The sequence below is a fragment of the Phasianus colchicus genome, chromosome 4, assembly GCF_987193195.1.
Source record: "Phasianus colchicus chromosome 4, bPhaCol1.hap1.1, whole genome shotgun sequence".
Classification (NCBI taxonomy): domain Eukaryota; kingdom Metazoa; phylum Chordata; class Aves; order Galliformes; family Phasianidae; genus Phasianus; species Phasianus colchicus.
This window is the reverse complement of record NC_143439.1, coordinates 58,127,658-58,146,128: the sequence shown is the minus strand read 5'-3', so window position 1 is coordinate 58,146,128 and position 18,471 is coordinate 58,127,658. Positions and strand designations below refer to the sequence as shown.

Here is an 18,471-nt window from a genome sequence, read left to right as displayed (position 1 = left end):
AAAGATGATCTTGCAACATAGTGCTTTTGTAGATGTCTGTCTTCTCCCGCTTCATAAATATATCTTAAAGCTAAGAAGAAATTAGTTGGCTGTAGAGCCCGTTCACATAAGCAGGATAAAATTCCATGCACAGAGAAATAAAGTAAACATTTGTGTGATCTTTCTTCCAAGGAACTACAGAATCTCACAGTAATTGATGCATTGATTTAATTTTGCCACAACTATTAAAGGCTTAAAATGTTTTTCGTTTCATACAAAAACCATCATTCCCCTGTTATCACAAGATATTGATTCATTTATGAAGAAAATCTTCTACATGCGGAACATCAGTTCTGCAGATGCTGTAATTGATGGCTGAGTATTTCTGCACTATTTTTGAATGTTTACGTTGTTCACTTTACCCTGACTTGTCTGGAAGCATTTGTGGGGAATTGTCACGTATTTCAGAAAATTGAAAGCAGATTCTTATCTGTTGCTTTGCATTTTTCGTTAATTGGGATGAAATTGAAATGAAACAGTTGCTCCAATGAAGTATAGTATGTTTTTGCACACTGGATTAGGATCGCTTTAAACACAAAAAATACCATGGAGACTTGCAATGATGAATATTCCACAGCTGATTTTAGAGGCTTGTTATATTGTAATTAAGTCCATCATTTCCCTCTCTGGGAGACACACAGCCTTTCTGCGTGCAGGAACTTTCTGTAGGCTTCAATTTCACAGAATCATAGAATGGCCTGGGTTGAAAAGGACACAGTGATCATTTAGTTTCAATCCCCCTGCAACGTGCAACCACCAGATCAGGCTGCCCAGAGCCACATCCAGCCTGGCCTTGAATACCTCCAGGGAGTAAAACAAACAGAAAATAGAACAGAGTTCTGTGAAAAAGGATTTTATTTTTTTTTCCTTAGTTCCAGTAGCTAGGAGTGAAGTCTGTCAGTAAATGGGACTTCTGATACTTTTTGCCTGCTCATCTTGTACACAGAATCTTCATTTCAGCAGATTCTGAGAATTCCTAAACAGTATGGACTTGGAATTTAATAACTGTTACTTGCTCATCTTTTTAAATGTAGTTTTCTAGTGACTTCCAGGTCTCAATCTATATGCACCTCTTTCTGTCAAAATATTTCCTAATGGCAGACATTTTCTGTAGTACATACTCAGAACCTGTTCTTTTCCTAAACCATCTCAGGGCTGGATAAAATGCCTCTTGAAGAACTCTTGAAGAACAGCTGGCTTGACAACTTCATCTTGGCTCATATAGGCCTGCTGTTGTTTCTTACTGTCTTCTAAATATTTACAAATAGGCTGGTTCAAATTGGCAGATGAGGAGAAAATGATGCAACTAGAATCTGTTTCATTAATGAAGAGATTAATGAATTCTTTTAATAAGAGAAGCCTTAAACTGATCACTTTTCAAGCTGTTAGGTTTCTAAGCGATGTTCAGCTAAGATATTCTAGAGGGTTTTGTGAAGAGGATAAACGTGACCCTCTTAATGTGGTGGTGCAGCCCAATCAAAGGGAAATGGGTGCTGCCTCCAAGTAACGTGTAGAGCACAAACGTAATTCTGCTCAGTACGGAAAGTTGGTGGAACTTCACTCATTTGGTTACACATGCAATCTCATTTATAGTATACACTGAATCATTTGACTTCATATGAGAGGGTGGGTTGTAGGCATCCACTCCTTCGTGTTTCTGTCCCCAAGACCGTAGTTTTTTCTAAACAACAGGATAATTATTTATCCTTTCTATTTAGAAATTGAGGTATACAGTAGGGTATGAGATCACTCTACAGAAGTGGCTTGAGTCTGCCAGAAGAGATCATTATTTATTTGATGTAGAAGGTAAGGGGAAGGAATCCCATCAATCCTGAAATTAAAATGAGGTTTTGACAAGTTTGATTGGAGATGAGTTCTCATTCACTTTAAATTTTGGAAAGAAAAGTCTGGACTTTCTGGGAACACTAATTTAAAGGCTACAACAAATAGGAATTCTGTAAGAGCATATTGTAAAAGCTAGATTTGTTGCCACGAAAGCATTTAAATTAATGGTCTGTAAGATCTGAATTGCAAAAACAAACAAAATTCTATTTCCTCACGCTTTTTGTTGGAACATGGGAGTCTGTGGGCTATAAATAGGCTTATTTTACGTAATTTAAGATGTCTTTTACAAAACAGTCCATTTAATCATGTCACTGTATGTTTTGTCTTTCAGGCTTGCCCCCTGTGCCTTCTACATCAAGAATGGGATTTTCAGAACTTTCCATCAGGGAGCGTATGAGAGAGAAGCTAAAAGCAGCCAGGGTGCGTGTCCTTCAGAAGTCCTCTTTGGTTGGCTATCTTCTTCGAAGTACCAACAGCTTCAGTTTGCTTTCCTAGTGTTCTGTGTGACTGATTGGATTATCTGCTTTTTTATTTCTAAGGCTGAATTAATATTTGATTGATTCTTTGGTACAGTTATTTTTCCAGTGACTTTCTCATGCTTTGTTTTGTTTTTGTTTTTTTTCCTGAGGTTTATATTTCAGTTGTTTCTAATACAAAAGTTATTCTTTGTAGTAATTAAAATTATGAAATTGTTACAAGATTCTTGTATATTTTCATCAAAAATGTTGTTACGCTCTTTTGAAATGAGTGGATTTGCTTGCAAGTTTACTCTGCAGTTTAATAAAGAGTATTAACATCTAGGTCTAAAAAGCACTTAAGCTGATTATTATGGTTAAAAGATTCAGTCCTTAATGCAAGCATGCATGAGATGTTGAGTTCCTGGGAATTACTGTAGCTTTGGTACCATTACATTTTATATTACCACTGAGCTTTTTTTTTTTTTTTTCTTTTTGCTTAGACAAAAGCAGAAGCTGCTTTATCTCAAGAAGACCTGGGTCCACGGCCAAGGCATTTAAAAAGCATCAGAGAAAGGAAAGCAGAACTCAGACTGGATGAAGGGGTAAGTGCTCTAGGGCTCAACTACAGAAGATCAGTTTCATTCACTTTATTGTGACTAAAATTATATTGTTTGCTTTTGTTGAAAGGAACCTCTCCAATTACTGCTTTTAATGTGGTTTTTTGCTTGCTTTTTTGATGAACAGTTGTGTTAAAACTTATATATTTTTTTGGTTCAGTCTGGTGATAAACTTGGAGAGATGCAATGGGATGAATCTCTCTTATCATCAAAAATGAAGTTTTCTGATTCTGTGAAAAAACTCAAGCAGAAGTCACAGGTAAGTACCAAGTCTTTCATTTCAATAACTGACATTAATTTTATTTAAGCATTATATGGCTTTGTGATTCTGTTTGAGTAAGCAAGCAGAACTTGGTCTTTAACAGTGAAAAGGAGTTTGTGTAATTTAAAAATTCTCCAACAGTATGTGCTTAGAATTGGAGTATGAGATAGAAACCAAACATAAGAATGACATGGGGTTATTTAATTTTATAAAATGAAGTATATCCATTTGTACACAATTTGTGGAGCTTGGAGGAAAATGTTCCTTCTTTTAAAATCCTCTCAATTGAATGCATCAACTCTTAGTTAAAGGAACACAAATGTTTATAGTCAAAAAATGTTCATGTTAATTCTTCTAATGGAGCTTTCATCCTGACACTCAAAGGTGCCTCAGTCTTGCACAGGCAAAATACAATTATAAATTTATTCTTAGGTGATTCATCTGCATTTTTATTATCCATCATTATATAATGATATCTGTATTATAGCCAGAATTTAAAACATTGCTTTTCTCATTGATAGTGTATCATTTAAAAATGTTTCAATCATATAGAACATTTGTGTGGGGTCTCTTTCAGAACAAATAGCTATCCAGTAGCAAGTGTTTATACTTGCCATTACTGTTAATATTAGTGGAAAGATAGTTTTGCTTGCCTTAAGTTTCTTTAAAAACATTTTTATGTGACTTTTTTTTTTTCTTTTCACAGGCCCAGAATGATTATCCTTCTGCTGAAGAAGCATATAATTTCTTTACCTTAAATTTTGATCCTGAACCAGAGGGTATGAAGGTGGGAGCACAGAAAAGGAGTGAATTAAATGAAGAAGAGGCAGAAGAATATGTAGAAACCCATGAGGAAGAACAAGAGGAGGATGAAACGGTGTGAGCTATGGAATAAATGTTCAAAATTTTAATCAGACTTGAATTAATTTTAATTATCTGATACAAAATGGCAGCTTTTGTTTCCTTAGAAATTCTGGAAGTATACTTTGTAAAATTCTCTACTTTAAGAAATAGGTGAACTAATGGTAGTGTTTGCACCTGAACCATAGGATGAAGATGCACGCCTAGTTAAAGATACTGATCTGTTCATTATGGGACAGACAGATGAAGATTTTCTAGTAATGAAGCCTGCTGAGTGTGAAAGATACTCTGAACAACTGCAAAAAGAAAAAGAATTTCTGTTCATTCCCAGCATGCAAACAGGTATGAAGATGGTGCATTCAATTTTCTTTCTGGACTTTGCATAGAATTGCACTCTTTGATCTACTGAAAAATTGTGTTTCTGACTGGCAGCAGGGAGAGATTTAAGGACTGTGTTTGACACTGATCATCCAGGTAAGTCTGTGTTTGAAAAGATCTGACCAAGTGGGCTAACAGTGATATGCAAACCTTCACAGATCACCATCTGCCATGCTGGCACATTGGTTGCTCTGGAGTATAACATAGTGCCTTCTGTGATAAATGGAAGGTGGCTGGCCCCTTTTTCACTGGGCTTTAGCTATTATGCTATTTAGCGTATACAGCAGGTTACAGTGTACGGTACTAAAAGTGATTCATGTGCTCCATAATATATGGTATTTACTTGAACACGTCTGTAATTTTTTCCATATGACAAGCTTGCCAAGAGTCGTTTAATGATTCTGTGATTCTATGTATGTAACATCAGGATTTCTGTGATTGTAAGGGTATCACTTGCTATTTAATATTTGAAGTGAAAGAAACAGAAATGAGTTTTGTCCTGGTATCATTTTAGTTATCTACCATTACAGCTTGGAATGAAATACCAAAATTCTGACATTTGGTTCCTCTCCTTTTTCGTGTCTTAGTCAGAGTTCTAACTGCTTCCAGTGTGTTCTGCTGTGTTCTGATGTAGGGGATTGCTGTACTTACTGTATTTGTTGATATAATTACTCACTTCTTGGATGTAGGCAGAGTGCGCTCTTTAAAAAAGTACTGAGCCCATACACACCAGTGAAGTCATGCTGCAAATCATGTTTAAAGAATCCTGCCTGCTGTTACTGGTTAACATGAATTTTTATGCATGTTCTGTGTTTTGTACGAGTAGCCTGAACCAAACTAGCAATAGTAGTTAAAGCTTTACTTTGTCTGAGAGTGGCTTCAGAATGTTTGTGTAGTCAACTGTTACTGCTAGAAAGGTTTTACAGGATTAGAGAAGAAACTATTAAAACAAAACTCCACTGAATTATTAAAAGAATATTTAAAGCAAATGTTTAATTATCTATTTGGAGGATCTGTGATACTTTCATGATAGAATTAACCTGTGGATCTGTCCTGATAAGAAAAATGACCTATTTCAGTTGTATACTTTTTGTTAGTTTTACTTAAGAATATACTCCTGGCAGTATGCTTAATATGGAGTACCATTTGTTTAAAGAATGCACAGCATAGGCTGTTACAGAATAAGCAGACTGGAATGGCAAGTTTAAGATATTTTACATGCTTTTATGTATAATTTCTTATTAGTGCCTACTTCTCAGAAGATGCCTGAAAACATGCAGCCTAGATACCTTGAGGATGAGGGTCTTTATGCAGAGGAAAGGCCCTATGTATCACCATCTAATCAAAATATTTTGGAAAACAGAATTCTAAGACAGGAGCAAGTAAGTCATCATTGTATTCTTAGCTGTCTTCTTCAGACTTCTTATTTATCAATATTTGATTTTGCTATTGTAGGCCATCAGTAAGTAGAACATCGTGGTAGTTTGGGGCTTCCATCTTCAAAATGTATAGCTATGTTGGTCTTCAAGCAATGTGGATTTTTGTTGGAATGTATTTTAGTGTTTCTCAATACATAGAGCATCAGACTGGGTCTTAGAAAACTGGTGGTTTCATGGCTTTACTCAGAGCTTGTTGAGGGACAAATCACTTTGCTTGTACGTGCCACAGTTTATTTTCCTCTAAAATAGGAGTAAATACAACTTAATTTTTTAATAAGAGAGCTAGTGGTGTGTATAAAGACTTAAAGTCAGGACAGGGCACTCTAGCCCTGTCAAAAGCAGTGTGGAATATCATCCATGTTCACTAAAGGTAACATGAATGATGTACCTGTAGAAATTTATTGATCAGACTGTAAGTTTAATTAAATGTTATGTAAATTATCTGGTTATGTTTAAGAGTAGCTGATAGGATAGCCTGAGAAGGTGCTTTGGGTAGGTTTTATGCTGTACTAAGTGGTGTGTAGGTTAGTATACATTTAAACTAGAACATAGCAGTTGCACTCTGTATTTTCTTATGGTTCATAGAATAACTGAATTTGGAAGGCACCCGGAAGCTCACTAAGTCACTTCTTTAATTCTGTCAGAAGTGACTGTGGCACCAAGCTTTTGTGAAGTTCTTTGACTTTCTCCTAGGAAAGGTTCTTTCATGAAACAGTTCAGGTCTAAAATGTATGACTGTTTGGTTTCAACCACTTAATTTTCTGGACTGCTTTACTTTGTGACTACATCAGTGTATTTGGCTCTAGCTAGAGTCAGTTTAAAACAGGTGTGCATAAGAGGGCAGCCTAGCATCTTTCAGCAACTGCACTAGTTTAAACTTTACTTGGATTCTGTTCATGAGAGCAAAGGGATGAATTAGGTCAGTGGTTCATCTGTGAAGCATGGATAGCAATCATCACCTCATCTGCTTTTATAGATGCTGCTCCTTAATTAGTTCAGGTTTCAGGTTCTGGACTGGAGAAGTTGAGAGATGCTTGGATAGATGATCCCTCTGAGCTGTTGTGTAGTTTTATAATCCTTTGCTTTATAATTTTTATAGTCCAATTTAAAGATGTGGGTGGCAGTCTTGTGTAAAACTACAATTCTTTGAATTCTAGCCATTTAACAAAATACAGTGTTTAAATATTGTGTTGATTTTTTTTTTTCCTTTTCTGAGTCTGTTAACGTTCAACATTGAAAGAAAAAAATTAAGTAAATATATTTGAGCAAGCTCTTGGTCCTGTGACTTCATAGCTTATCTTTAGTCAGAAACGGTTCATAGTCACCTTTTCTTTCATAGTTATTTTTTTACAAGTCACTTAGATATGGAAGAAACAATATATTTTATCTTCATTTGTAGGGGAAAGAATGGTTTGGTGATGATGGCAGAATCTTAGCATTGCCTAATCCAATCAGACAGTCTTCTACTAGGCCTCCAGTATTTTCAATGGAAGAAGGCATTCCACCAGAACTTGAAACAATCTATAGAAAGGTAGGTGTTTTTAATTTATGTTATTACTGAGAGCCTGAACTATTTTACAGCTTAAGTCTCAGGACTTGTAAATCCATTTACTACTTTATTTATTTACTTTCAGGCAATAAAAACAACAGCTGCCAATCAGTATCTCGTTGGACCTGGAGATTTTCAGGGGCCGTTTCAACTGGATATTGATATTTCTGGACTAATATTCACACATCATCCCTGTTTTAGTCGTGAGCATGTGTTAGCAGCTAAACTGGCTCAGTTGTATGATCAGTATTTAGCCAGAAAACAGAAGAATCTTACTGAACTTCTCACAGACAAGGTATTTTTGGGCCTTCTAGTACTTAAAGGGAGTGTATAAACAGGAGGGGGAATGACTGTTTAAGTGGGTGAATAGTAGAAGGACAAGGGGGAATGGTTTTAAACTGAGACAGAGGAGGTTTAGGTTACATATTTGGACCTTTTGGTCCTTATTTTGGAATCAGTTATTCTTTGTTTCAAAATCTGTTTTGAAATCCTCTTTTTCTTCAAATGCCAATGGGATTCATTTGTAGTAGCCAGTGTATGTTTTCAGTGATATGCTTACTTTATTTGTACGATCTCTCAAGTTTGTTCAGTTTGTTTAAACAAACTGTTCCTTGATTGTTATTTCATTGTTCCTACTTTGGTTGTATTTGCTTTCTTTTCCAGCAGATCTGCTAGCCATTCTGGTTTTACATTCAGTATTATTATTAAGAGAAACTACAGCCATGTGATAACTATCATTTCATTTTCTATCACACCACTTTTTCTTATATTTATCTCCTATAGTCAGTCTTCTGTTTTCTTTTGTCTTCACAGCTGTGGATAGTTTTTGGACAGCTTTTTTAGGAGAATGCATCTTGTATTTACTCATTCCATGAGGAGATCTCATCGCTATTTATAAATATCAAAAGTATGGAAGACAAATGGATGGGGCCAGGCTCTTTTTAGTGGTCAGCAGTGACAGGGATAACAAGCAGTAACTGGAACACAGAAAGTAGGAATAAATTGTTTACTGTGAAGATGACAGAACATTGGAACAGGCTGTCTACAGAGAGTGTAGTCTCCTTCTCTGGAGATATTCAAGATGTGCCTGGACCTCTCCCTGTGTAATCTACTGTAGGAAATGTGCTTTAGCAGAGGGGTTGGACTTGATGATCTGCAGAGGTCCCTTCCAACCCCTGTAATTCTGTGATGCATATCTTCTAGTCATAATTGAAGGTGTGGCCCCTTGCAATCAAAATATGGTTTCAGAAGTATATTTGAACCCATGCTGTTGTTCCCAGGCCTGTCTTGTCTTCACACCTTCTGGTCTTCCAGTTGTAAAATGCAGTATGTTACACTTAAACTCTTGTGCTGTTGCCCAGCTTCTGTAACTCACTCATCATGTCCCCTCATTTTTCTTGTTTCTTCACTTCCTGGGCTTACATCCTGGTACATTTTCATCCCAAAGAGCTCTTGTAGAAGCTTCTGTTTTGTTGTGGTTTGTTTGTTGGTTTTTTCCAGGCTCACCTTTTATTGTTTTTCTTCTCTTTGCTGAGCTCTCATAATCTGTCTTGCCACCTTGTCTAGGTCTGACACAGTGGTCTGAGGCAGAAGATGTCCCTTGTGTCTAGGGATCCAAATTAGAATTTTACCTTAAAAAATCAGCACCTCACTGACCTCACATCAGACATGGCAAAACCATAATCTTCTAATTAAAGAAGCAAGATAATTCAGAGATATATTGTACTGTACGCCTCATAAATGTCACGTTATCTGTTAATTCTTTTGTTTGTTCATTTAAGCTGCGTGCTTTGAGGAATGCTGTGCAGCGTAGCATAGACAGTGCTGGTGCTTCTGGTCCTACAGCACAACAGAGCATACCTGAATACAAAATTGAAATCAGGTAGGTATGGATTTGCTAACTCAATGCTTCTAAAAACTGTATTCCTTTTCTGTTCTGTGCTGGATCAGAATATAATTTATGCCGAACTTTTACATTCTTGGAAATGGTTCTAGAAGAATTTTGAAGGCATAAGAAATTTTACCAATAAGTTGATTAAAAAAAAAATATGAAGAAAATATAGTGTGGGTAGAAATCTTATATTCAAAAGTAGTCTAACTTGTTTACTACGTATTGGTTACTTAGAAATTACTGATGTTCTTTGCACAATTAAAGTTCAGTTAAAATAAGGTCAGCTGACACATGGAAGCTGACACAATACTGCAAGTGATGAGCAGATGTTTGAACAGACAAAAAAGCTTGTTTTTTTTCCATCTCCCTTGTTCTCATTACACAGGGCACTTGGCATCAAAACCGTTCTCTTGATTCACTGTGCATTTTTAGGTGTGTTGGTCATATTTTTTTTTGCCAGTGGGTTAATATAAAATGGTAGAGTTTTCTTTTACGATATTATAGTTATTGTTCTTGGACAGTAACTGGATAGCAAAAGTATCTTCCAGCTTTTGGCTTGGTAGTGAAAGTTAGTATTTATTTTGGCAGCTAGTGAGCCCTAAGTATGAGCAGCATGATAAAAACTAAATTATTTTGGAAATCTAAGCTGAACAGCCTTTTTACTAGTACGTAGGTCGCTCTGGAAGTAATGCTTCCTATTTATTTCTTTGGAACCTAAAACATATGAAGAACGCAATAGCACACTGAGAGAGAAAATTCTCAGCTACAAAAGGCTATTTTTCAACATAGCCAATTTGTATGAGCTGATCAAGGTGCTCTTCATCTTGTGAAGAGGTGTGACAGCTGTGCATGGCTGTCTGGAATATGACTTGTCTTTCATGTTGCTGTCACCACTACTGAAACACCACCCACCACCACACTGTGTTCACATCCACTGTTTGGTCTCCGTAAACATTGTGTGTCAGTCAACAGGTTTCTTTGTCCATGGAGGAATTGAGTTCCAAGAGCCTTTGCTTCATCTGCATGTGCCCTTTTGTCAAACTGCCCCTCTGCTGCCATCTGTTGCACAGCAACAAAATGGAATATTGGTGGGAAGAGTCAACTTTACTGCCATCCACCCCACATCCACCTCTGACATCGTGGGCCAACACAGTAAATTAGGAGGCATTACTTTTGGAATCTGAAAGTTTATCAGAAGTTTGAAACTGTGCAATAACAATTTAAAAAAAACAAAAAACAAAAAACCACACAAGTCTAAAATGTTATGGTGTATCACATAAGTAATACTATTTAAATTAAAATCCACATTCTTTTTTGAATCACAATTCTATGCTATGGGACTTGGAACCTTCACCAGCTTATACTTATACATCCACATTACTCTTAGTTTGGGAGTTGCTTCTTCATATTTTCATCCTTTATGTATGCTGACTTGCCATATATTGTTATCTGTGCAGGACATAATATAGTATAAATATACTCCAGTATTCATACTGAAGGACAAAGTCTCTCATCAAAAAAATTTTTTTTAATTAGTATTTCAACACATCTGATAGGAGCAAAAGGTGTGCAATTACCATGCAGTACCTTAGAGACAGGAGCTCTCACCAGGGAAAGCAGATTAGAAATAAGAGGGTTCACTATGAAAGGGTGGCTCTTGTATTCTGGCACAAACCCAGAGCCTTGCTTTGTTGTTAATCCCAATTAGAGAATTCCTTCTGGATATCTTAAGACTTTTCTAGGTCTTGTGTGCTTGCTTCAGCTTAGTGTCACACTTATGAATCAGGAGAAACTTGACTGAAATCAGTGAGATCAGTGTTGTGGAAGTAATGTGAGATGAGCTTGGCTGGGATTACTCTTGGGCTTTCATATCTGTAATTCTTCTTGGCAACAGCTCTTTTGGAAGCTGTTGCACATGAGGCTCAGGTAGGCTTAGGATTCTTACTGTCCTGCTTTTACACCTAACTGGGACCACATATGTAGGTAAAAACATCTGATCTGCCTTGTCTCGGTTTTAAGATTTCATTTTCCTAGAGGTCAGTGTAGCGTACTCATGAAGAACTGCAGATGTGAAGAGAGGGTAGCATCAAAAAGGATCTTTATAATACTTCCTCCACCCTCTAATAACGTAATTGCTGTGTTCTCTTCACTGTCTAAACATCAGAGCTGTAGTTTTCTGTTGATTTGAGTAAGGAGTGTCAGCTAAGTGTGGAAAAGCTTTGCAAACAAGTTTCAGCTCTTCTGTCTCCATTTGCTGAAGAGGAAATCATTGTATGCTTCAGATTGAAGGTTTCCTGCTCTTCTGGCTGATGTATTTCAGAAGAGGGGATTCTCTACTGAACGGTCCTGCTTCCACATAAAATAAATTACATTGGCATAATTACTGACTGTTGTGTTCCTGTTATCCTTAAGCACCTTCTTGTCTTCTGGCTTCATCTTGTAGAATAGAAAAGAAAGGGATTTCAAGCTACGTGGATAAGTAATAACTGCTAGCTAATGAAATGGAGCAATTGCTCATCTTACTTTCCAAAAAGTCTGTATTTCAACTTCTGTATTGTTTTTGCTACCTCTGCTTGTGCTTTTAAATAATGTATTATGTGTTACTTCTCTGAGCTGTAACTCAGGCTCCCTTTCTTCCATGCTCTCCAAGTATTACAAGTAATGTTTTAGTTGACATCTTATTTTCTTTCCTTTATCCCACATGAGTAGTACTGGGCATGTTTAGCTATCAGGGTAGTACTGGAAAAAGTCTGTTGTTCTTGACGTCGGAGTGTGTTCATTATTAAAGGTGCTAATGAATATCTGTTCTACAAACGTTTTGAAGGGTGGAAATGTGAAATACCAAGTCTGAGGCAAAAGAGCCCTGTTAATTTTTGTTTGTGTAAAGAGTCTTGTAGGGCTACTACGTTACTACGTTACTTCATCTTTACAAGTGCTTTTTAGTGGAACTGGAAGCATGGTAAGTATAAAACATATTTTGTAATGTGTGATTCTAATACACATTACTTCATAGCAGCAGCATTGGTTTCCTGGGCTATTGTTTACAGGCATTGACTTTAAAATGATTTTAATGATATACAGCTGTAATAAGTATTTCAGAAGACTTAGAAGCCTCTAGAGAATGAACTGTAATTGAAGTCAGCTTGTCCAAAGTTCATGAGACTAGAGCCTAGAGTATTGATAGTGAAGGAAACCAAATCCTGTCATCTTTAAGTTCATCTGGTTTTTATGCGCCTTGGATTTAAACTACTGCAGCCATCAATCACATTGAAAACCACATCAATTGGCTTTTGGTATCTAAGCTTTTCACTGTATTGTTCCACTGAGTTTACAAGTCTGATTTTGTACATATGTTTATATATTTCTAGGCAAACCAGAAGACTTCGTGATGCTGAACAAGAAAAAGATAGAATGTTGCTTAAAAGTATTATAAAAGTTTGGAAAGAAATGAAGTCCCTCCGTGAATTTCAGAAGTTCACTAACACACCCATGAAGCTTTGTTTGAGGAAGTATGTTTTGATAACATTCTTTGTATTTCATTTGCCAGTAGTGAGGTTTCAGTGAGATAAGCTGTTTTGGGATGTGAAGGGTGCAAAAGTAAGGATTTGAGTAGTGTCTGTCGCTGGTTGGGCTTGCCAGACTTGGAGTAGGGAAGAGTGTAATGACTGTAATAAAGTGACACTTCTAAAATCTAACAAGTAAAGAAAAAGTAATTAAATTCATTTTGTATGGTAGCTATCTGCTATCAACTCTTGTAGACTGTGCTAGTATTTTTTAACGTACCGTGCTTTTGATATAATGGAATTAATTAATGGAGAAGTGGACTTATGCTATATATGATAATCTTTAATGCAGTGTTTACATTAATTTATACATCATGTTTGTACAACTGTTTTGAAGGGAAGAAGTTGATCAGAGATCAGATGAGAAAGCATATGAAGCAGAAATTCAGGCTGAGATAAGTGAATTACAAGAAGAATACATGGAAGAATATGAAAAGAAAATGGAGGAGTATAAAACTGAGTTACAAGAATGGAAGTCCTGGAAGAAGGCACAGGTTTGTTTAAATCATTGTTGACATCACTGCTTCACAAAAATTAGATTACTACTAAGTATGTTCACAGCTTATCCTTGTAACGCAGAGAGAAGTCAATGTCAGAATAGGCATGACTAAACTTTCTAATGTATTTGGATATATTCTGTCTATGTAGAACATGCTAGTGAATTGCATGGCGTGGTTGGTTTGGATTGGCTGAACATCCAAGTAATCTGTAAGTTTGCAGAATTGCTTGCAGTTGTCTAAAGCTTGAACATGCATCTGAATGCTGGAGTTGTTTAGGAGAAACTAAGAAGTACATTACATTCTGCTCATTTACTTCTGTATCTGGTGTAGAGGGAGGGCCTCATTTTGCACTGAGATGCTGCTAAGCTAAGAAGTTATTACTGCATGTGCGTTCACTTTGTCCATCTATGCAGACAACGCATCTCAAAGAACTGTAGCTGCTATTTGAGTAACCTTTTCTTCACTCCCAAGAGAGCACATATGGTAACTTTGAAAGGGATATCTGCTGCTAACCAAAACATACAAGAAACAGTTGCTTTGTATGTTAAACGTTAAGCAAATGTTTTGTTTGAAGCACATCATATTCTTGAAGCCTATCAATGAAATGCATGGCTGAATTCCAAATCTGAAACATACTACAGAATAAAAGAAGTCTTCTTTCTGTGCGGTGATCTATAAAATTACACCATTATTCCCTGTTCAGCATATGCTGTGAATCAAGAGAGCAAGAGGAAAAAAAAAAAGCTATACTGATCAAAATAGTACAAGTAGAACATTATTATATCTATATGCAGAAGTCCGAAAAGAAAAAGAAGAAGAAAGACCTTCAAGAAGAAGAATCAATAGAAGATTATGATCTTGGTGAAGAACCTGTGAAACCCGTCCCACCTAAAATGGTTGATAGCCTGCAAATAGAGCAGCAGGTTAGAGAAAAAGCCAACAACTTCAGAAGGAAACCTGGAGAGCCTGCTTTAATTCCTGAACTGGTCTTGTCAGGAAGCATAACTCCAAGTGAGCAGTGTCCTCGGTAAGATAAATAGTGTAATATACTTCTTACAGTGATAATCCACTGTTATTTATTTGATTCTTACCTCTACAACTTCCAAAATATGTGCTTGCCATTCTGTTTAGCTTAATGATTAAAACCTTAAACTTCTGAAGCTGATATAACTTAATTATTTTTCAAGTCGCGTGTAAACTTATACATACTGGCTTGAAGAATGCATAACTACACATTCACTTCGAACCTTCTGATGTTTCTTGAGCACCTTTGTAGGACAGTGGTGTATGCAAAGAATTTGGTTGTGGTTTTGTGGTGGTGCTCGTAGATGAAAGCGTAGGTTACTTAGGACACTACCACTCTTGCTAGCTAGTCCTTTATACCAGCCAACAGAGAAGAGAAAGATGTCATGTAGTTACCTAAAGATTTCACTGTGGATAAAATAAATACTCTTCTGTATTACTTTCTGCATTTACACACGCAGTGCATCTGGCAAATCAAATTCATTTAAAAACTGCTTCTTTTCATCATAACTTAGTAACTAGCCTCATCAAGGATTAGGGCTTGGCTGTTCTTGTCCTAGTGACTGAAACCTTAAGAATCTTAATGCACTGTGATAGCATATCCTGTATCCTGGTGGAAGGAAACAAGGAAACTTTTTCCTTAAATATCACCTATTATATGGAGGTAGAGGTTGTGGATCTAATATTTCACCTGTTTTTAAATAAGCTTTAAATAATTCATGGGAACATAAAGTAAGTGCTGAATTATAGATCTTAACTCAGTGACATTTTTAGAAGATTCCGTTTTCATGCAGTTGACTTTTATTTCCCATTAGGCATCAGGTTCTCATTAAAAATAAAAACTATAAATATTATTGAAACTGTTTTCACCACTCATTTGACACTTTTACAGGGCAGAGGTTTTACGACGAGAAGACGTAAACAAACGCTCAGCATTTATAAAAGTCTTTTTCAACTCCAAAGAAGTGTCAAGGACTGTTACTCGACCACTAAGTTCAGATTTCAGAGTTCACTTTGGACAGATTTTCAATTTACAAATATTCAACTGGCCAGAGAGTTTGAAGCTACAGGTGGGTAATGATTTATAACAGTGTTTTTTGAAAAGATAATGTGAAGTGCAATTCCTTCTGTAATGCCTGTGTTTTGCTCTGCAGCAGTGTTGGAAAGAAGGATTCTTTCTAAATTATCCATCTTTTATAGCCTTTGCTTTCCTAGTAGCAAAATTTTCAGTTTGCTGCTATGTTTCTGATACTTACACTAAGATTGTATTCTTGTTATTATGTTTCTTTTAAACTTTTGATCTGGCTGTTGTAACCAACAGAGATTTGTTGTCAAAGTAATATGTGTAATACATATATGTTACTATGTATATACATGCCTATAACGTGACTGTGAGCTGCATGGGGGAAGTTAGTAATTGGGGCGTGATTAAATATGTTAGCAAAGCAGCCTCTTTCAGAAAACCTGGTTTGTATTGCAGGTAAACTTTCCAAAATATTCTTCTTAGTACACTCTTATCCACATCATAAAAACGCCATAACATTTGTTGGGAAAGAAAAAAAAAACTCAGTACAAGTAATTTCAATTATTACTCTGTTGACCATATTAAGTGCAGTGAAGTCCAAAGAAAAGAAAATAAAACAATCCAAACAAATGACAACAAAAGCACAGCCAAAAAAATTGTACCTCTTGTAAGAAGTATGAATTGATACATTAGTCAGTTGATTGATTGCTTTCTTTTTTTGTCAGGTAACTTTTATTACTGGCAGCCCAGAGGAGGGTGTATAGTCCTCACCTATCAATTTGTGTAACACACAGCACGAGAGGCATGAGAAATACCATCTACTTTGATTAAAAACATTTAAACAGGGACTGAGAAATCGCTCTTAAGCCCTCTCTATCTGAAACTGGCCAGGAAAGAGCAAGGGAGCCTGCTGTACTGCCAGAACTGAACTGTGTGCCTTACTTGGACTGTCATGAGACGGAATCCATGGTGCCAGAATCCCTTATACCAAGCAAATGCATGTTGTACAGTGATACTCTTTTAAAGCCCATAGTTTGCCATACATCATCCAGCAGTGTTCTCTTGCAGCCCGGAAAGCCAACTGTGTTCTGGGCTGCATTAAAAAAGGGGTGGCCAGCAGAGAGGAGGAGGTCATTGTGAGGCCCCATCTGCAGCACTGCGTCCAGGCTCAGGGCCCCCAGTACAGGAAGGACCTCTTGGAGTGGGTCCAGAGGAGGGCCACTAAGATGATCAGAAGGCTGGAGCACCTCTCCTATGAAGAAAGATTGAGGGAACTGAGCTTGTTTAGCTTGGAGAAGAGAAGGCTCTGGGGCAACCTCATTGTGGCCTTCCAGTACTTGAAAGGAGCATATGAACAGGCTGTTTACGGGAGTGGATAGTGATAGGAGGAATGGTCTTAAACTGAGACAGGGGAGATTTAGGTTTTAGATTTTAGGTTTAGGTTTTTAGATATTAGGAGGAAGTTTTTTACACAGAGAGTGGTGACGCACTGGAACAGGCTGCCCAAGAAGGTTGTGGATGCCCCATCCCTGCAGGCATTCAAGGCCAGGCTGGATTTGGCTCTGGGCAGCCTGGTCTGGTGGTTGGTGACTCTGCACATAGCAGGGGAGTTAAAACTAGGTGATCATTGTGGTCCTTTTCGAGCCAGGCCATTCTATGATTTCCATACGTGTATGTTAAAAAGGCGAGGGGGATGTAGTACTAAGAATTCAGTCTGAGTTAGCAGTTAATAGTTGAAATGTCTACTAATTATATATTTTAAAAAGCAAATGAATTTAATTGCTTTAAATGAATTGTTTCATGCTTAAGTCATAACAAAACCTTTTGTCCAAAGCTGTGAAGCTCAAACTTGTATTTGGTCATGATTGTTTTAATTAACGTTTTTGCTTCCTTTAGCTTTCAACTTCTTATCAAAACATCGTGAAGAATTTATTCATTTATTTATGTCTGTCACCATGGATTTTTCTAGATCTATGAAACAACGGGTCTGAGCAGTACCACCTTGCTGGCTGAAGTTTTCATACCTGTTCCTGAGACAACCGTTCTGACAGGCAGTGCTCCCATGGAGGAGATAGAGTTCAGCAGCAACCAGCGTGTGATGCTGGACCATGAAGGAGTTGGGAGTGGTAGGGAACATTGCTTTTCCTCAATTCAGTACTTCAGTGCTGCTCATTTTGCTGAAACCACGTAGAAGTAACAGGCTGGCATAATTTTCAGAGTAAATTCAATTAACACCAATGTGCATGTTTATTACTTGGCTTATAGAGTTAGAGAAGCTCTACTAACTGTAGAAGTTGCGTGGTTTTTTTAATTGTTTATTTAGTACTTAATCAGGCCTCTGACAGTGCAGAGCAAGCATATGGTATTAATCAGCAAAGCTGCAGCAATTTTGACACTTCAAAGCACTGAAAAACTGACTGTATAAGTGTATATGCAGATGAAGTCTGCAGTATAATGACATCCTGTAAAACATTTAACCATTGGGATTTCAAAATGGAAGATTAAAATGAGGGAGAAGTAGGAAAAAGGAGAACAAGAACAGTGTAAGACACAGAGCTTTTAGTTTATATAATGTTTGAACTGCATTATGGGATAACTGACATGTAAGGGTACAATCCATGAAATACAGGTAGAAATAGAGCAGAATAACAACTAAAAAGTTGTCAAGAAGAGCACTGAAAGGAAAATTTTTACAACACGTTTGTAAGGGTCATTAACTGTGATGACTGTATGCACAGTTGTGTACCACAGACCTTTAGGACTGACTTTTCAGATATGCATAATTCTTTTGACTGTGAATTTCTGTCTCATTAATAAAAAGAATACATACGCTGAATCTGAAAATTACCAGAAATGTGAAATAGCATGCATCTGTGAAGGAGAGGAGAAAAAAAAAAAAGCTTTGGCTTACCTTCAAGGCACAATGTTTCTTTGTGGTGCAATGGAAAGCCTTTCTGCAGGCAGAATGGAATCTTTCTCTTTTGTAGAGTGGAGTTCTTCTCTACCGTCTGCAACAGTCTCA

General features: G+C 36.9%; 1 protein-coding gene across 2 annotated transcripts in view; it reads left to right on the top strand.

Annotated features, from left to right (window-relative positions):
* Positions 1–18,471, top strand: part of CC2D2A (coiled-coil and C2 domain containing 2A) — a 43,426-nt gene that overhangs the window by 1,907 nt on the left and 23,048 nt on the right. For both annotated transcript variants that reach the window (XM_031588395.2, XM_031588393.2), the window contains exons 2-15: positions 2,216–2,304; positions 2,843–2,944; positions 3,120–3,218; positions 3,928–4,098; positions 4,271–4,424; positions 5,706–5,842; positions 7,299–7,430; positions 7,534–7,743; positions 9,230–9,330; positions 12,708–12,848; positions 13,240–13,396; positions 14,197–14,429; positions 15,318–15,495; positions 17,419–17,575. In XM_031588395.2, the coding sequence (XP_031444255.2) occupies positions 2,216–2,304; positions 2,843–2,944; positions 3,120–3,218; positions 3,928–4,098; positions 4,271–4,424; positions 5,706–5,842; positions 7,299–7,430; positions 7,534–7,743; positions 9,230–9,330; positions 12,708–12,848; positions 13,240–13,396; positions 14,197–14,429; positions 15,318–15,495; positions 17,419–17,575 (2,061 nt within the window). The remainder of the gene's footprint in view (positions 1–2,215; positions 2,305–2,842; positions 2,945–3,119; positions 3,219–3,927; positions 4,099–4,270; positions 4,425–5,705; positions 5,843–7,298; positions 7,431–7,533; positions 7,744–9,229; positions 9,331–12,707; positions 12,849–13,239; positions 13,397–14,196; positions 14,430–15,317; positions 15,496–17,418; positions 17,576–18,471) is intronic.